General features: G+C 35.6%; 1 protein-coding gene across 2 annotated transcripts; it reads left to right on the plus strand.

The window, feature by feature from the left end:
* Window positions 1-396: 396 nt before the first annotated feature.
* LOC145293065 (uncharacterized) lies at window positions 397-9,448 on the plus strand. Of its 2 annotated transcripts, XM_080139419.1 has the most exons (3): window positions 397-697; window positions 1,687-1,718; window positions 5,163-9,448. In XM_080139419.1, exon 3 carries the CDS (start codon window positions 6,815-6,817, stop codon window positions 8,294-8,296), a length of 1,482 nt encoding a protein of 493 aa, XP_079995545.1. In that variant the 5' UTR covers window positions 397-697; window positions 1,687-1,718; window positions 5,163-6,814; the 3' UTR covers window positions 8,297-9,448. The 2 variants fall into 2 exon arrangements, with proteins under 2 accessions (XP_079995545.1, XP_079995546.1); XM_080139420.1 differs by lacking the exon at window positions 1,687-1,718.
* The last annotated feature ends 10,986 nt before the right edge of the window (window positions 9,449-20,434 follow it).

A 20,434-nucleotide genomic window follows, 5' to 3' on the forward strand; every position in this document is an offset into this window, starting at 1 on the left:
TGTTCAGTGAGATTTGTCTACATTTACATATCAATGGTTTTGAGACTACCGAGCGTGCGTAATAATTGCAGGAAATAATAATAAAAAAAGAGTTTAACTAATTCGAATAGAAACCACGCTCTATCTCTTTGTCTTTATTTCTTCTCCCTCTTTTTTACGACGTTATTCCTTAAACACACACACAAAAACACACACACACAAAAAAAAAAAGAAAGAAAAAAAACAAAAAAAAAACGACATTTGTTTTAATTACTAGCACGTCTCCGATCTAACGGAGAAATTGATAGTTTTGTGACAGTTCCCGGCTCAGAGCGCGAGTATGTTTCGAAGATTAAATGATAGCTGGGAATCTCACTATATTCGTAATTCCGGTAAACAAGAGGGACAATTCTCTCTCCACGCCTATTGCAGTTTTTCTGGATCAAATAGATTAAAGGAAGGTACTGGATCTGTTTTTATTTTCCTCATTATTGCATCTAATAAATAATAATAATTTTACCTATAATACGAACCAAATAGTTCGGCCCTGTTTTGAAATGATTTATTTTCTCAGCTCTGAGTTTCTGCGAACCTGCACTTCCGGTCACCATCTTGAAGTATGACTTCTGTCGGCCCACCGAGTCTTAATTTGAATAACATATCTTATAATCTTTTCTTTCTGAAATGCAGATAAAAATCGGATTATCGGGGGAAAAAAGTGAGTGTTACCTAAATTTACTTTGTTTAAAGTTTTTTTTTTTTTTTTACTATAAAGGCGCATTCGAACCGTTATGGTTCTATTTGTTTTAAACATGAGTGTCCAAAATAAGCCAACGTTCCAATTTTACATGTAAACAACGAACCCCTCGCTTTTTAATAAAACATCACACAAAAAATAAATATCAGATTTAATGAACTTTTCAGTGTCTATAAAAATAAATTATTTTTATAACGTATGTATTGTAAACCTAAAACTTTTTTTTGTTTTTTCTTTTTAATTTTACAACACATTTTTATGGACATTTTACGGCGCTGTTTTACAATTTGTCATTGTACAGAGGGAGACAATTGTGGTTTACTAAGAGATTCGTTAATTTTTTTCATCGCATAATTTAGGACGCTCGGTTTAGCGATATTTTTTATTTAATCAAAATATTTAAAAAAAAAAAAAAAGAAGGTGCGACGAATTTTTGTAAAATGTCACATCCTTTGTTCAGTGTTTTTGCGGCATATGAGTGTTTTCATCACTAAATTAATTTGGAACATCAGTTTGTCTAGTAATCATTGCTTTTTCTAGTTTTATGAATGTATTATTTTTATTATTTTCCCTTAAATTTGTGAGAAATTACATTTTAAAATATAAAAGACATCTTTATTTTTAGGTTCTAGTAGTTTGTTATTTAAATGTTAACTTAAAAAAAAGATAAATGAATAAAAATACGTATTTAAAATTAGTAATGATAAGAAATTTCAATATAATATCTTGTTTTAAATTAATTGGTATTAGATAGATTTTCAAAAGGTTACAACTTTTGTATTCTAAAAATCTAATACAACTAATAAATAATTATGACTATAATTTTTATAATTATGTTTGGTTTAAATTAATGTAATCAATTCTTTTGATCTTACATTGATTTGCAAAGACTTACTACAAATAAATTAAAATTTGTATGATTATCAATACAGCTTTTTTTATTTCAATAGGTTTTCAAAGTAGGATTTCTCATCAAGAAAAGGTAATTTAAAATAGTACATTTCTTTTTGCGTTTTCTTTTTTTTTTGCTCAATATTCATGCCTTGTACTTAGGCGAGTATTTTCATTGATAAATTAATCTCTTACATCTGTTTATTATAGATTTGATGCATAACCATGAGTTCACATGATATAACTAATTAATGGCTTTGATTTTTCTCTACATATCTTCTCTCCACTCGTCAGTGGTTTAGGAGGACGAGATTGAATAAAAAAGGGTATAAGAAACTTTAATTACAGGACAGTCACAATTACTCATAGAATCACAGTAAAAGTATGTGGAAAATCCAGACCAACAAACAAGGTGTGAATAATTGTGGACTTTAATGTTTTTGCAATGATAATAGAAATTTTGTTGTTTCATCTATTACATATGGTTAAGTATTGCAGTTAAATGGGCTGATAAACAGCAAAACAAAATAAAATAAATACAATACGCAAAAGTTTAGCTAGAATTCGTCACTGTCAACTTTCTCTCTCAACTTCCAGCATGTCTTCTACCAACCATCTCTGCCAACAGGCATTTTATTAGAAAACTGACTCCATTCTGTTTGCATACATGTGCAGTGGAAGATGAGATCTTGTGAGATTCCACGAGACTACACCTTATAAATCCATGGCTGCCATCTTTAATCTCTCTCTCTCTCTTTCAGATCCCATCCGAAAGTAAGTTTTATAACAACACAATGCAAACACACGCGGGTGCTTTCTTCTTTGATCATTACATTCACCTCTACAAGTATGTAATATTAGGAAGCAGTATTACACTGCATATTATCCAAAAGATACTCCATTTCAGCTAATTTATCAAACTTACTCCTTATTTTCATGCTTGTTTGTAAGAGGCATTAAAAACCAGACACCCAGAGTTCTAAGAAGTTTACATTAGATAGCTGCTTAATATGTTTACCGATGGTGTTTTCATTTTTGAAAGCTTATGCCTATTCTTTGGAAAACTATTTTAAGTAAAAGAGATCAGGAGACACTCAATTTGCCAAAAAATAAATTAGTACCATCACTACACTGTAGCTTTACACTCCAAATTTGATATTGCTATTTGACAGAACTAAATTGGGACATTCTGTTCTTGAATGCAGCATGAGGAATATTGAAATGTCACTCCCTGTAGTCATATTAGATCGCCAAAATGAAAGGACTTACATAATTACTTATCCACTTCAAGTTTGATTTTACACTAATGACATTAACAATGTGTGGCTTGCATAATAGCACATTTTGGTAAGTAAATACAAAATTATTTATCATTAATTGCATTTAGCATTAAAATGAAACTGTGTGAAGTATGGTACACATTGCTTTTACCTTTTTCGCTGTTTTAAAAATTTGAACCTTATTAATCATATCAACTATATACAAGTTTGTCATGTTGTTTGACCCTAGATTAATAAACTACATCAGTGAAAACACAAGCTATGCCACAAAATAAACTTCACAAGATCAATTAAATGTTTTGCAGAAAAAGAGGCTCCAGACAAAAAAAATAACAAAAAGCGAAAATGAGCCACATGACATTCTGCAGATTCAATCTGCACATGAAATCATTCTTCATGCCCCTAAATGTAAATTGACTTCAAGATTTCCTAACTGGTCAAGTATAAAAACCAATATACAGAAGAGTTAGACAAGACAGAAAGGCATCACGTCTTAGATTTTAAGCAGAACAAATTCTCAAAGGAACATTAATGAGAAATACTATTTAGTCCTCATTTTAATCTAAAATTACTTTATGACTCGTATTTCAACATGTGGTGTCTTTACAAGGTCCACATACAAAATTGAATTCAAATCAATACATTTTATAACTGCCTCTAAGTTTTATAGATCCAGCTGAAGTAAATCATGTCAATTAAGATTGCATGATAAGAGCTGAGTTAATAATTTAGAAGTTAAAATGTTAAACACAGCAAATTCTCACTGAAGTGTTACTTTATAAGAAGTCTTACATCTGTTCTCAAATTTATGCAGAATTGGTTTATAGCTCATATTTCACCATTTTAAAACAGAAATAGCAATTTATTACAAAATAACTTGCTAGTATTTAATAAGATCTCATATAAGCATGCAAACTTCTATAATTTGTTAAATATTAAAATACTTTTTAGTAAAATAAACTAATATTTTTACAGTTACACAGGGTATGTTCACATAATGTGGGACTGTTTTGGATTCTAAAATGTATTTATCATTTGGTGAATAAAATTGCCTTTATTATTATTTTATTTTTTAAGTTCAGATTTTTATTACATATTTGTTAGTACATTGTTGCAATGCCACTTCTGTTTAAATAAATTTAAATAGATGAATTTAAATTAATTTTTGTGTTATTGTAGATTACTATTCTCATCTTGAATGTGATGGATATTATTATTATTATTATTATTATTATATTTATGCCAAACTCAAGAATCTTTATTGAATTTTAAACTGAACTTTTTATGTAATTCATTTGGGGGATTGTTTTTGTTCTCTCTGCCATGTCTGAATAAAAGTTTTAAGCAAATTTTATTATTCTTATAGGTTGAATCCAAATTGTAGAAGATAAGTTGATAAATTAATCAGTTCTACATGAAAGTCATCTGTGGGTTGAAGGTTTAATCTTCAATACAAATTTGCTTTTATTTGATGACTAATGCTGCTACTGGTGGTGGTATATAATTGCAACACAGGCTCTGTATCCATCTCCATTATCTTCAGCAATCGCTGTAGGACTAGTAATCTTCTCTGGTTTATTTTGACTTGACCTGACTGCCATAATGTCTAATAGCTATTCACAAACTTACTGGGTTGTGCTCACATGGCCAATTTATTGTTTACATTGACATAAATCTCAGTGGGAGTCAGTTGCACACACAGACGGCTAACAAGTTTTCCAAAGAAAGAGAACACCTTTCCTATGGTAATAGTGTTGGAGACTTCCATGATTTTGTTTCTAAAGTTAGAAATATTCCATGCAAAGCTGAACACACATGCTTAAAGTTTAAAAAAAGTTTGGCAAGGTTCTTCGAATATCAGTAAAAAAAATAGTTTTTTTTTAAATATTATCTGAAATAATATTTTAAATTTCTAAATGGCTATTATGAAAAATGGCATTTTAATTTTATTAGTTAAAGATTCATGATTTTTATCTGTAAAAATGAAATCGATTCAATTTATTAATAGATCAGTATTGCAACATATTTTCACATTATATTTTGAATCTAATCAATAACGAATTTGTGTACTTTTAAAAAAGAACATATATACATAATAGCTTTTATTTTGTATGTTACTCAACAAAGCTGAAACATATCTTTACTTTTCCCCTTTCAAAAATAACAGTGTATCCAACATCTTAAAAATAATTGTATTTACATGATTAATATCATTTCTTGAAATGTATCTTTTATAATTTATTTTATATTTGCAGAATTTCCAGCAATCAAAGTAAAATCTTGGAGTGGAATTTACCTTCATAGCATTGAGAAATCATATTTTGTTATGCATCTTGTCCTGCCTTGATAGAGTTCAAAATAGACTTCGTAGCCTCGTAGGAGATGTCCTTTTCTCCTCCTTGCAACCTCTATCTCACAGAAGAGATGTTGCGAGTTTGTCTCTGACGTATCGTTATTTTCATGGAAAGTGTTCAACTGATTTCAATCTATGGTCCCCCCTCGCCAAACTTTCACAAGAAACACTCGTCTAGCTGTAAACACTATCAATAATTTCCCCCACTCTTTATCTGTGCCTAAACCTAAACGTAGATTCCATGAACAAAGCTTCTTTCTTAGAACTGCACGCCTGTGGAATTGTCTTCCGTTTTCCTGCTTTCCGGCTGACTACAATATGGTTGTGTTCAAGTCTAAAGTAAATAAGTTCTTGATGAGCCGTTCCATATAAGTTATCAAATTTACCAAATTTTCATTACTAATGATTACTATATTGACCAATTTCTACTGTACACTCTTTAACCCTTATCCTTGAGTGGCCTCTGGGCCTTGATAATGTGGTGACGCCTATGTAAAAAAAAAAGTGTATGTGCATTTCATTTCTTCTCAATTTTAAGAAGATTACCAACTGGAATACTTGTTATGTGGGGAGTGCATAAAAACCCTTTAATAAATACAAAAGTTTGGATATCAAAATACTTGGATAAGAAAGCATCTTGCTTATGATGAAAACTGAAGTTGCTCTTATAAGAGTCTGAAAAAAAATGGTCAGTTATATACAGGGTGGCCCACTTAAAAGTAGACCAATATATATATAATCAATTCTTTTTAGATTAGCTTCCTAATTTCTTAAAATCAGCATTTCCATTTTTTTAAATATGGTGTTTTCGCTGCAGCAAAGAATAGTGATTGTTGAAGCCTATCAGAACAATAAGCAAAGGGTTATGACTACTACGTCCCCCAGACTTGATTTTTGTCCTTGGGGGACTTTAAAACAAAAAGTTTATGCAAATAATCCTTACAATCATGACCAACTAAAGGAGAACATTACCAACGCTATCAGGAGAATCACCAGAGAAGTATCTGCAAACGTTAAACGTGTCCAAAAATGCATAGATGTCAATGGGGTACACTTTCAGTATATTTTATAACACTACGGGTAATTTAAACGATGATGCAGGTAATTTAAACAATACTAGAATGTTCCTTGTCTCTACTACATTTCTGGGCTACTTTTAAGTGGGCCATCCTGTAGAACAAATAATTTATAATAGTCTAAATTTAAACATCATGATAATATTTTTATGTAGTGTTGAAATATCATTAAGATAATTTTTATCTAAATTACAAAAATATCAGCTATGTTTATCTTTAAAGAATCATTCCTACTAAAATTCAAATATAGTAATCTGTGAAATTGACAATCTTATATTTCTCGTATATATATATTATATATATATATATGTGTGTGTGTGTGTGTGTGTATTTCTCGTATATATATGTGATTCATAATTCTATATAGTAATCTGTGAAATTGACAATCTTATATTTCTTGTATATATATATGTGTGTGTGTGTGTGTGTGTGTGTATGTGATTCATAATTCTATTCAGTACTAGCAAAAAAAAAAGTTATGGAAAAATACACTGAAACAAATTTAACTAACAAAATCTTTAGTATTGCTACTTCACAAACAAATTTGGAATCTGATGCTGGAGAGAAACCATATCGTTCTGAAGAATCTGATTCGTCATTTTCAAAGAACAGTATAAAACTACATAAGGAGACAAAGAGATTTGAGAAACCACATTCTTGTGAAGTTTGTGGCTCTTCTTTTACACATAAATCAAATATGTTAAAACATATGCGAATACATACTGGAGAAAAACCATATTCTTGTGAAGTATGTGGTACTTCTTTTAAAATGAAACAACATATGGTGCAACACATGCGAACACATACTGGGGAAAAACCATATTCTTGTGAAATGTGTGATTCCTCATTTGCACAACAATCACACTTGATGCGGCATATACGAACACATACCAGAGAATACCAAACATCAAAATCCATTATGTTACCACGCAAGCGAATTCATACTCAAAAAATGCAATATACATGTGAAATATGTGACTCATCTTTTACAGATAAATCTAATATGGCGATTCACATGCAAAAACATACAGGAGAGAAACCATATTCTTGTGAATTGTGTGATTCATCTTTTACGTATAAATCCAATATGGTGAAGCACCTAAAGACACATACTGGAGATAAACCGTTTTCTTGTGAAATATGTGGCTCTTCTTTTATAGATAAATCCAGTATGGTGATGCATACCCGAACACATACTGGAGAGAAACCCTATTCTTGTGAAGTATGCGGCTCTTCTTTTACACAAAAATCCAATATGTTGCAGCATAAGCGGGCACACACTGAAGGAAAACCATATCCTTGTGAAGTATGTGGCTTTTCATTTTCACACAAATCTAATCTGTTGAAGCACATACGAACCCATACTGGAGAGAAGCCACATACCTGTGAAGTATGTGGTTCTTCTTTTTCAAACAAATCTAACATGTTGAAGCATATGATAACACACACTGGCGAGAAACCTTATTCTTGTGAAGTGTGTGGTACTTCTTTTACATTGAAACACCACTTGCTGCAGCACATGCGAACACATACAGGAGAGAAACCACATTCTTGTGAAATATGTAGCTCTTCTTTTACACAGAAAGCACACTTGCTGCGACACAGGAGAACACATACTGGAGAGAAACCATATTCTTGTGAATTGTGTAGCTCCTGTTTTACAGATAAATACAATATGGCTATTCATATGCGAACACATACTGGAGAGAAACCATATTCTTGTGAAATATGTGGCTCTTCATTTACTCAGAAATCAAGTATGTTGAAACATGTTCGGGCACATACAGGAGAGAAGCCATATTCTTGTGAAGTCTGTGGCTCTTCTTTTACAGCAAAGCAAAATATGCTGCAACATCTACGTACACATACGGGAGAAAAACCATATTCTTGTGAGGTCTGTGGCTCTTGTTTTTCAAACAAATCCAATATGACGAAACATAAAAGGATACATAGTTTATAGAAACGATATTCTTGTGAAATATGTGGATTTTGTTTTGCACAAAAATGAATTGTGGTACAGCACAAGTGAATGCATACTCGTAAGTGTCCCTAATATTGTTGGGATTAACAGAGATGAGAGCAAAAAGATAACGAAATACCAAAATCTTATGTACAACATAAAAAGAAACTGGAATCTTAGGAAAATCTCTATCATTCTAGTACTTTTATAGGAGCAACCAGGCTCATGAAATTGCATTTTAAAAACTACCTGGCAAATATACCCGATAAATCAAGTGCAAGTGAGACACAAACATTTGCACTTAACTTACTGAACAATTAATAAAAAATAAAGAAACTACATATTTGTAAAATATATTGCTTTTCTTTCAAACTAATGAATTATGTTGACATATATGTAGTAGAAAGAAACTATTCTTGTTGAATTTTCTCTCGCAGAAATCAATGTTTATGTATATAATAAATTATAATGAAATCTAAGCTGATATACAATGTCAATTCAAGATTAGAAAATATTGAATTAATAAAAACTTGAAAAGCTTTTAAATAGAAATAAAAGTGCCGAGAACTGTTGTTTTACTAAAAAGACAATTTTTATTTAATAAGAAGACAATTTTTATTTACTACGAAGACATTTATTTACTATGAAGACATTTATTTACTATGAAGACAATTTTTATTTACTACGAAGACATTTTTTTTTAAATCGAATAAAATCCAATGATTACCGTATACTTTATGACTAAAGACTTACGCTAAAATATATAAATGGATCGTGCAGTTGCTTTTATCGTATTGTTTTTACATTCTCATGTTATATAATAGAACGCTCTCGTGTTATTTTTATATTTGAGTAATAGTATGTGTACAATGTATATTATATTCCCAAAAATGGATGTTTATTTGAAAATTAATTTGCATATTATTGAGATCATTCCTTTCATTTGTTGATATTACATATTAAACGTATTTTTATAAGAAATAAATATAATTTACAAATGAAAAAAATGTTAATCTTAAATGAAGTTGATTTCTACAGAACATGATTATGTGACCAATATATGTTGTAATGGGTTATATGTACTTGTAAGCACAATTCGAGTGCTAAACAATCCTCAATTCTTTTATCTTTATAATAAAGTAAAGTACACTTTTCTTTTCTTTGTTTGTTTTATTCCTATTCTAAATTTCTTACATTTCTCAGTCATACAACTTCTTTCAACGAAGTCATTTGTACATAAATCGAGGGTATTTTCACTCTCATACTAAGATGTACTACACCAATATTACACCGAAATTATTTGCATGGAAATTTCTTTGGTATTTTCACTCTCACACCAATATTACACCGAAATTATTTGCATGGAAATTTCTTTGGTATTTTCACTCTCACACCAATATTACACCGAAATTATTTGCATGGAAATTTCTTTGGTATTTTCACTCTCACACCAATATTACACCGAAATTATTTACATGGAAATTTCTTTGGTATTTTCACTCTCACGCCAATATTACACCGAAATTATTTGCATGGAAATTTCTTTGGTATTTTCACTCTCACACCAATATTACACCGAAATTATTTGCATGGAAATTTCTTTGGTATTTTCACTCTCACACCAATATTACAGCGAAATTATTTGCATGGAAATTTCTTTGGTATTTTCACTCTCACACCAATATTACACCGAAATTATTTGCATGGAAATTTCTTTGAGCATAACACAGTTTTACTTTCATTTGTGCCTGTCATGTACTCTATATTTTTATCCTAAATAATCATATCTGTTTCAAGCTCAGGTGTTCCGTTTTTATTAAAATTGCTTTCCTTCAAATAGCAATTTATAATAATTTTTCAGTTTTTCCACATTATCCGATTCATATGACAACGCAAAAATATAATTACAGAGTCATGCAAAATAAATTAAGTTTCTTGTTGAGATCTTTTTTTCTTCTTCATAATTAGAAAGACTATTTGAAAATAGCAGATTATGCTTCATTTATATTCGAACAACAAACATGGTCTCTGATTTACAAATGCAGCCTGTAAGGCCTTTTCTAAACAATTTTTATTTTAGTTCATTCTTTTAGTTATTGTTTTAATTCGACTTCTATGACAAATATTCAACTAAACATTATTTTGGTAATATTTTCATTCATTTGCAAATTAAGCAATATATATGTATCTAATTATTATTACAAGTGTATTTTTTTATAAAATAACTTCCATATACAAACATGGTTTCTTTATTAATGTATCTTTTAAAATTGAGACGTCTTTAAAACAAAAATATTTTAATTACTATTGATGATTCGTATTTCTCATCTACATTTTTATTCTACATGTTAGCATTGACTTTCACTTTGGATAAGAAGGTTTCTGTGTTTGTAGGTTAGGGGTTGGAAAAAATGGAAACGACGCCAACCCGATGCGGAATTAACTGACTTCTTCCAAGGAGGAAGTTCCATGGAAGTATGAAATTCACAAGTGGTCCCCAGTCGCATGTATATCCCCGTCAGGGGAGATGACGACATTAGGTTTTTGCAACTCTTGCAGGGAGGTGTCTAGAATTTACAAATTGGTCACCCATCTGGTACTGACCAGGTTCAATCTTGCTTAATTCTGGTGATCTAATGAGAACCGATGTGTCAACATGATTATATTGTACATAATAAAATATATTCTATAACTGAATGATTTATAGACAGCCCAATATTTTCTGGGGGGGGGTTTCAAGAGAATCTGATTTCTATGAAATTTGTGTTTTTCGTATAACTTTAAATTGATTCACTTATTAAACGCTTTATATTATCAAAAGGTTGATTTTGGCAATTTTTTATTGGAATTATATTTATTCCAAACCAAGACGCGTAGGCATTCGACCTCACTTGGTGACGTCCCCGTTCACACAAACCTAAATGACGACTTTTAAACTTTTGACTTTACAGGTAAATTTGCACATAACTATTCTTTTGTTTTTGTTTTAAATTAGATTATTTATTGATCTTTTATCTTCAGTTTCTAATACATAAGCCTTAGGGAGAAAATTAATTATTTTCTTTTTAATAGACATTTCAAAATGGGGGGGGGGTAAAAAAGTTTGTCTAGAATATTATATTCAGTGTATTGGAAAGAGCATAAAATTTCACATTAAACCTGAAAATATCTTTAAAATTGGACCAATAGAAAAATTTTGATAGATTTTTAATTGAAAAAAAAATTAACTCGTAAAATTCAATTCATTTCATTACGTAGAAAAAATGGCTGCATGAGCGCGCGCATGCACTTTGTAAACATTTTTTTTTTTAATAAATAATATTTCTATTATTTTTTTTAAAAACTTTAATAGTTTATTTTGGAAGTATATTCCATAAAGAAATTAAACAACCCACTTAAAAAAATAATAATAATTACGAGTTTTGTATATTTTATTCGCAGTTTTGTGTTAAGGGTGTCAAAATTTCCCCCAAAATTCTGACACACCTAGTGCAAATCCAGTCGTTAATGTTTGGAGTTATTTCGTTATCTCAGTTCTTAGTAAAATAAATTGTGATGAATGAGTCTGAAGTTGGAGTATGCTCAAAAATCTTTATTTTACTAAGAACTATGCAGAGACAAATTTCTATGAATGCTGTATCTGTTTAAAAGAAATAACGCAAAGAAGTAATTTACTTCCAGTGAGTATAAATGGAGAATGAGAACATTATTGTGTTCGCTATTGTTTTCTCAAATAAAAGTTTATACATTTTTTATTTTAGAATAATTTTCATATTTATTGATTCTTTTATCATAATTCTTACTCAGAGTATTTTCACATACTAGGTACGGGCATAATGAATGTCGATGTGTTCGTTACAACTCTACTTTCAACCGAGTCGTTGTTTGTTTCGTTCACCACACTCTTTTCTTCTACCTCCTCTTTTACACACGTCCGTTCGTTTTCGTGACTCAAACTCGTCTCTCTTCCCGCTTTCCTCTTCTTATTATTTATGGAATCAGGGTACGAGATTCTCCGAGATTCCACGAGACTTTTTTCCACATAAACGCATGCGGGCGCCATCTTGATTCTTAGTAGCCACTTTCTCCACAGTCGATGATCAAAATGTATAAACATTTTGACGGGTAATTCTTTTTTGGCACGCCAAGACGCCAGCACGCCAAAAAGTACACCACATACCAAATTTCATTCCTTTATAAAGACAACTTTCTACAGAAAAAAAACAACTTATTTTTACATTTTTATCTCGCGAATAAACATAAAATTATATATTAAAAACCGCGTTTATTATTTTTTAAATCAAACAACGGAGTTGAAGTCAATGTTTTCGATTGTAAAACAAATTTTTTTTTTTGATAAATTTCTGTGTGGCGTACTCATGAATTATTTTTTCTAAAGAATACAATTGAATAAAGTTTATTTTTACAAGAATGTTTAGATATTTACCTAGTGAATAAGCATAAAAAAAATATATAAAAAACCGCGTTTATTATTTTAAAAAAATCAAAATTATGCACCTGGTATGAAGTTGTTTTTTTGTTTTGTTTTTTTTTCTTAAACAAAACTGACTTAACCGGTATATAATTTAAATATAGATTAAATAAGTCATAAGAAAAAAAACATATACGAACGGCACAACGAAAATGCAACTTAAAATAACAGGCGAACAGAAGAAAAGTAAAATTTGGTGGTATCCAAGTTTAGCGTTACAAATTCCAGAGAATTATTTGAGGATGGGCACTATTGCTAAACAAATTATTTTCCGCTAAATAGTATTTTTTTTGTTTAAAAAATTAACCATTGTATGCGTAGAATAAAATATTGAAGCCAGTCATTTTGATTACCTTATCGCAATCATGTAAATTGAAAAATAAAAATATCGGCCTTTCTTTCTTCATAAAGTGATTCATTTTTTTTTCTTCGAGAGTTACCTGCCCTTGGGGTTGGGGTGTGTCATATTATGAGTTATGTCCCCTTCGGTCAACTCTTTAATATAAAACAATACAAGAGTTGCGTCCCTTGTGGTTAGTAACAATAAATACATGGACTTGCTCCATGGCTTATCATGCTTAAATGTGTCTTGTCTTCTGGTGTCTTTTTTAATAAGGTTCATCCCGTATCATATAATGAAACAAACATAATCGGACATGGTGGCAACTACGGGGATTTTCTTAAAAAAAAAGAAAAGCAACCCATCCACAAATAGAATGAACGCAAAAGAAAACATCAGTCTTCGTGTTGCGCGTAAACGCATGTGGTGACGACGACAAGCGCCATCTTAAAAAATAAAAATAAAAAATCGATGCACAAAGTAAGTTCGCCAATTTTATTCAGTCATGTCATTGTTTTGTTTTCTTTGTTTTTTATTTAAAAGAAAAAAAGGGGTATTAGTATAATAATAATATAAAAAAAAACAATAATTAAATTAAAGTAAAATGAGTTCTAATGCAAGCGAACCCGTTATGCACTGGGGGGTCTGAGAATCTATTTGAATCGTTCAGATTCTTCAAGCAACGGTGCGCATTATATTTCTCTGTAAAAAACATTCCCGGCGAGAAGCAGGTCGACCACATTCTACTGCTGTCTGGTGAGGAAGGTTTACGGCTATATAATGCCTGGACATTTGACGATGATGCTGACCGGACGAACCCGGAGGCAATTTGGCGTAAATTTGAGGAGCGTCTAGAGCCCCAAACCAATGTTCATATTGCACGTTTCTATCTGCGTGAATATAAACAGAAGAATACGGAAAGCATCGACGACTTCATGGCGAGATGTAAACTATAGGCAAAAAAATGCAGGTTTAGGGATAACCAAGAGACTGAAGAACGTCTCATTGAACAAATGATTACCGGCACCAGACACCTGGAGTTACAAAAACTTCTACTTTCGAAAGGCATGGAGCTTACATTCCAAGAGGCCTTAAATAGTGGTAGAACGCACGAAGCATCCCTTAACCACATGCGACAAATGGCTGAAATTCGAGGCGATTGTCAGGAAATTAGTGCAATAAAAACAAGCCAGTGTCGACGTTGTGGAAATAAACATGAAAAAGAAAATAGTCCAGCCTGGGGCACCACATGCTCAGCGTGTGGCAAAAAGAACCACTGGGCGAAAGTGTGTGTGGCATCCGTCAGTCGAAACGACTATGGATCAGCGCCATATTAAGATGTTGCCTGTTTGCATCCTTTTGTGTGACTGTAGAGACCAATTCTTGATTTGCATAGTCTGCCACAGCCTTGACATACGAAGGTTGTTATGCAATTTGCCGCTTCGTCCGGCTGTTCCGCCTGTACACTCGCTCTTCTCCTAGCTCTCTTTGCAGCATTTTCAACATGGAGGGTCCTCTCGCTGATGATAATCCCCTGGCGTATCATTTTCCTCCAGGCAATTCTGTCAGCTGCAGAGGCTTCCCATGTATTCCTGTCCACCGAGAGAGCCTTCATGTCACGCTTGCAGACATCCCTGTAGCGAAGGTGGGGTCGCCCCCTCTTTCTTGAGCCTGAGGCAAACTCGCCATAGAGAAGGTCTTTAGGGATGCGCCCATCATCCATCCTGTGCACATGGCCCAGCCAGCGAAGACGTCGCTCATGCAGTAGGGAGTAAATGGATGGGATGCCCGCTCTCTGCAGAACATCAGTATTACTCACTCTGTCCTGCCATGTGATACCAAGTATCCTACGTATACACCTCATATGGAAGACCTGGAGTTTCCTCTCTTGTGCTGAGTATGTAGTCCAGGATTCACTCCCATACAGTAGAACACTGAGGATGCACGCTCTGTAGACGGTCATCTTGGTGGAGGTGGTAAGGTGCCTGTTTTCCCAGACTCTTTTAGTTAGTTTAGAGAGGGTTGTAGATGCCTTTCCAATCCTTTTGTTTAGCTCCACGTCCAATGAGAGGGTGTCTGAAGTAGTGGAGCCTAGATATTGAAACTGGCGTACGACCTTTAGTGGTGTTCCTTGGATTGTGATGCTGGGTGGGGAGGCGGTTGCTTGTCCCATGACTTGAGTTTTCTTCTGGCTGATGGTGAGACCGAACAGGCTGCAAGCATTAGCAAACCTGTCCATCAGTCTTTGAAGACCATCTTCCTGATGCGATGCTATAGCTGCATCATCGGCAAATAGCATGTCTCTTATCCGAACTGTCCTGGTCTTTGTCCTGGAGCTGAGTCTGGCGATGTTGAAGAGACCACCATCTGACCTGGAGTGCAAGCAGATACCATCCGTTGTGTTCTTGAAAGCATGCTTCAGGTGTAGCGAGAAGAAGATGCCGAAGAGTGTTGGGGCCAACACACAACCCTGTTTGACACCACTCCTCACCCCGAACTCAGCAGACATGCCACTGTTTAATTGCACAGTGCTCCTCATGCCATCATGAAAGGATCTTATGATGCTGAAGAGTTTTGGTGGGCATCCGATCAGTGGGAGAATTTTGAATAGTCCATCTCTGCTCACGAGATCGAATGCTTTGGTCAGGTCTATGAAGGCAACATACAGAGGCTGGTTTTGCTCTCTGCACTTCTCTTGCAGTTGGCGTAGGGAGAAGATCATATCGATTGTTGATCTCTCTGAACAAAAACCGCATTGAGATTCTGGGTAGATTCGGTCAGCAAGAACGTTTAGTCGTAGTAATACTATACGTGCGAATAGCTTGCCAATGAAACTCAACAGTGAGATACCGCGGTAGTTGTTGCAGTCACCGCGGTCCCCTTTGTGTTTGTAGAGATTGATGATATTTGCGTCTCTCATGCCCTGAGGCACTGAGCCTTCTCTCCAACACTGTATCAGAAGACTATGGAGGGGCTCAAGCAGGCTAGCCTTTCCACTTTTTAAGACCTCAGCTGGAATATAGTCCTTTCCTGAGGCTTTTCCTGATGGCAGTCTGTCTATTGCCCAGGATAGTTCTTCTATGGAAGGCTCCTCATCGAGCTCATGCATCAGTGGTAGACGATCAATGGCATCCAGGGCGGACTGATGTACCATGTTTTCCCTGGAGTAAAGCTCGGAGTAGTGTTCAACCCATCTGTCTAGCTGTTTAACTTTGTCTAGTATGGGTTCACCCGATTTAGACTTCAGTGAAGCAGTTTTGTTAATTATGGGTCCTGTAGCTCTCCTGATCCCGTTATACATATTTTTTATATTTCCTGTATCAGCTGCATGCTAGATAGACTTGGAGAGCTCCATCCAGTAGTTGTTTGCAGCTTCTCTTACAGCCTTTTGAACTGCCCTTTTGGAAAGCCTAGGCAAAAAGGAAGCAGAGTGCGTAAGTCTTCCCTGCCAGTACATAGCCTCTCCATAGGAAAGCTCCATGTAGTGCCTCCCCGCGGTGACACATGTAAATTGAGTACCTTGCGGACTCAAGCAGAACTACAGGAGACTCGGAGGTGGTCTGCCCCCAGACATGCGGCATGCCAGGCCCATCGTTGTATGGACAAGCCCTGATGCCCATGAACAGGCCCCCAGCTATGGGTAAATAGTACCACTGCCTTGTGGTTATTCGTTGGTTCGATAAAGGCTAAGGGAGTACATCCTAACAGAAAATCTGGAGTGTAGCCCCACAGGCAGACAAGTGCTGTACTCAGCCTTGCTCTGGTAGCTACTGCAGTCAACCTGGTGCCAGACGTACTGGTACTTCCATTCCTCTGGGCAACACCAGCAAGACCGAGAGGGGGATTCTGACGATTGGGCAACCCAGTCTCTCCACAGATCCGCCCTGGCCAGCGCCCTGGAGAGAAAACTTCAGCTATGCATCTGTATAGGACTAAACAGGGGAGCGACAGTTACCGGTTATAAGCCTACAGCTCAATTGGCGTACAGCTGGGCGCCAGGGGTCGGTCCTAACGGTGGGAAAAGTTATTTAATTTCATTGGACAGCTACCGCCCGCCACAAAGCTGAGCAGCCCTCGGTCAGTAAGGTGCTATCCCGCCACTGGCTACCTACCCTACTGGGTGCGTAGGGTATAGGATGATTCCAACAAGTGGCCAGTAACCATTGCACCAAACAAAACCAAAAGAAACACAAAGAACCCAACACTCAGGATAGGGTGCTGGAATGTTCGTACTATGACGACTGGCCTATCTACCGACATACGCAACATCTCTGATATTCGAAAAACTGCCATCATCAACAACGAGCTATCGAGACTCAAAGTAGACATCGCTGCACTCCAAGAAACACGCTTAGCTAACACCGGATGCCTAAAGGAATCGGACTATACCTTCTTCTGGCAAGGAAAACAGGAAGAGGAGGTCCGGGAACACGGTGTTGGTTTCGCAGTCAGAAACTCACTGCTTCAGAACGTACAACTCTCTGATTCAGCTACTGAGCGCCTAATCTCACTACGACTGAACACCACAGATGGAACAATTAATCTATTATGTGTGTACGCCCCAACACTCACAGCGCCTGACGACATCAAGGAGCACTTCTACACACAGCTGGATAGCACCATCAAGGCATTTCCACAAAATGAAGACCTGATTATACTTGGGGACTTTAATGCACGTGTGGGTGGCGACAACGATGCATGGCCGAGCTGCCTTGGTAACTTTGGAGTGGGCAAATGCAATGGTAACGGTCAGCGCCTTCTAGAACTCTGTGCCTACCATGACCTCTGCATTACCAACACATTCTTTGCTGCCAGACTGCATCACAGAGTGTCCTGGAGACATCCCAGATCAGGGCGTTGGCACCAGCTCGATCTAATCATTACTAGACGAAGGTACCTCAAACATTTTCTGATGTCTAGAGCCTACCACAGTGCTGATTGTGATACAGATCATTCCCTAATATGCAGCAGAGTCAAACTTCAACCCAAAATTTCTACCACACTAAACAGGAGGGTGTTGCCGGTATTGATGTTAGCAAGACCACATACTCAGATCGCAATGCGAAATTCAATGAGATGTTAACCTCCACCTTCAAAGGAGATAACACCCGGACTGCATCTGAACAGTGGGAAACACTGAAAAATGCCATCCACTCTACAGCTCTCAAAGTCTTTGGGAGGAGGATAGGTAGCAAACGCAATGACTGGTATGATGCCAACTCTGCTACCCTCAACCCTCTGATTGAGGCAAAGCATTTGTCCTTGCTCTCATACAAGGCCAACCCATCTCCTACATCGCTGGGCGAAAGTATGCACTAACAAAAAGGAGGGCACAAGAAAATACAGCCAAACAAAAACGACGAACAGCCAAAAGCAGCCGCAAGAAAACAGATACAGAAAGCGGAACAGTAAAATCTGCTCAGTAAAATCTGAGCCCAAGGAGATGTATAGAGAATTGTAGCAGTTAAACTTTAATGCGATTCATCAGCCAAAAGACAAGCGTATTGAAGTAATAACGGAACTTAAAATAAAGCTTCTCAATAGACCAGGCACTCATATACTCAAAGCAAAGGTGGACACAGGTGCAGAAGAGAATACGCTTCCTCTACGAACTTTTCGAAACATGTTTCCCAACAGAGTTGATGACTTAGGACAACCCATTCCAGGCTCCACAAAGAAAGAGCACACGATTCTGGCGGCATACAACGGCTCAAACATAATACAGCATGGATCGATCTACATACAATGCGGACACAAAGACAAGTGGAAAACTTTAAAATTCTTTGTTGTCACAACAGAAGGGCCTACAATCATAGGATTACCTTCTCTCAGAGACTTGGAGCTGATAAGCCTCCACTGCACCATTCAACAAAAGAAAGATCCGATTAACTCCGTCAGCGAATTAAAAAATGCATATGCAAGTCAGTTCGATCGCATAGAACATTTTAAAAGTGACTACCACATCGTCCTACAATCTGATCATCCTCCAGTAATACATGCACCGAGGAAATGCCCTATCCATCTTAGAGAAGAAATAGAAGAGGAGTTGAAATCCATGGAAGCCCAAGGCATCATCAGAAAGGTCACCGAACCGACTGAATGGGTCAGCAGCATAGTATATGTTCGAAAGAAGAATGGACAACTTCGCTTATGCCTTGACCCAAAGGATCTGAACCGGGCAATAATGAGATGTCATTACAAGACTCCCACCATGGAAGAACTAGCACACAAGCTCAACATTTCTCCAAGCTAGATGCCAAAAACGGATATTGGTCCATACCTCTTGACGCAGAATCCCAATTACTAACGACCTTCAACTCACAATTTGGGAGATACTGTTTCCAAAGAATGACATTTGGTCTGGCAATGTCACAGGATTTATTTATGCAGAGAATGGACATGATACTGGAAAAATGCCCTAGTACAATTGGACTAATAGATGATGTTATCGTCTTCGGAAAGACTAAGGAGGAGCACGACAGCAACCCCCACCGGCTTATGGAAGTAACACAAACGGAAGGATTGTGTTTTAATTGTGATAAATGTGAGATAGATGAAAAGCAGATAAGCTTTTTGGGGGCTATCTATGACAAGAACGGCATTAAACCAGATCCTAGTAAGGTAGAAGCTATAAAGCAGCTTCCCAGCCCTACCAACGTCAAAGAATTGCAAAAAGTGTTGGGAATCATCACTTACTTGTCACCATTCATTCCGCGCCTATCAGACTTAACTGCCCCCATGAGAGATCTGTTAAAAACAGAAGCAGAGTACCAGTGGACTGCAAGTCACCAGAAGGCTATGCAGAAAATAGAGGATGAGATCTGCAAAGAAATGTCTCTCGCTTACTTCGATCCAATGAAAGAGACAAGCCTACAGGTAGACGCCTCAAACAAGGGTCTAGGTGCAGTACTCTTGCAAGAAGGAAGGCCCATTGCATTTGCATCAAAAGCTCTAACAGCAACAGAACAAAGGTATGCAAACAGAGAGAGAGAGCTTTTAGCTGTAGTTTTTGGCTGTGAGCGCTTCAAAACATACCTATATGGAAGCAAATTCCAAGTAGAAAGCGATCACAATCAGTTGGAAATGATCAGCTTAAACATCTAATTGCTGCTCCACCTCGTTTGCAACGCATGCTGCTGCGCCTACAATGATATGACATGACCATCATGTATCGCCCAGGTAAGGAAATTACCCTGGCGGATGGATTCTCCTGACTACCCAACAGAAGGAGTAACGAGGAGATCGACCTTAATATTCGAGTTGACTTTGTCCAATTTTCTGCTAAAAAAGTAACACAGATAAAGCT

Source organism: Euprymna scolopes, chromosome 14, assembly GCF_053919585.1.
Source record: "Euprymna scolopes isolate OS-2025 chromosome 14, ASM5391958v1, whole genome shotgun sequence".
In the NCBI taxonomy this organism is placed as follows: domain Eukaryota; kingdom Metazoa; phylum Mollusca; class Cephalopoda; order Sepiida; family Sepiolidae; genus Euprymna; species Euprymna scolopes.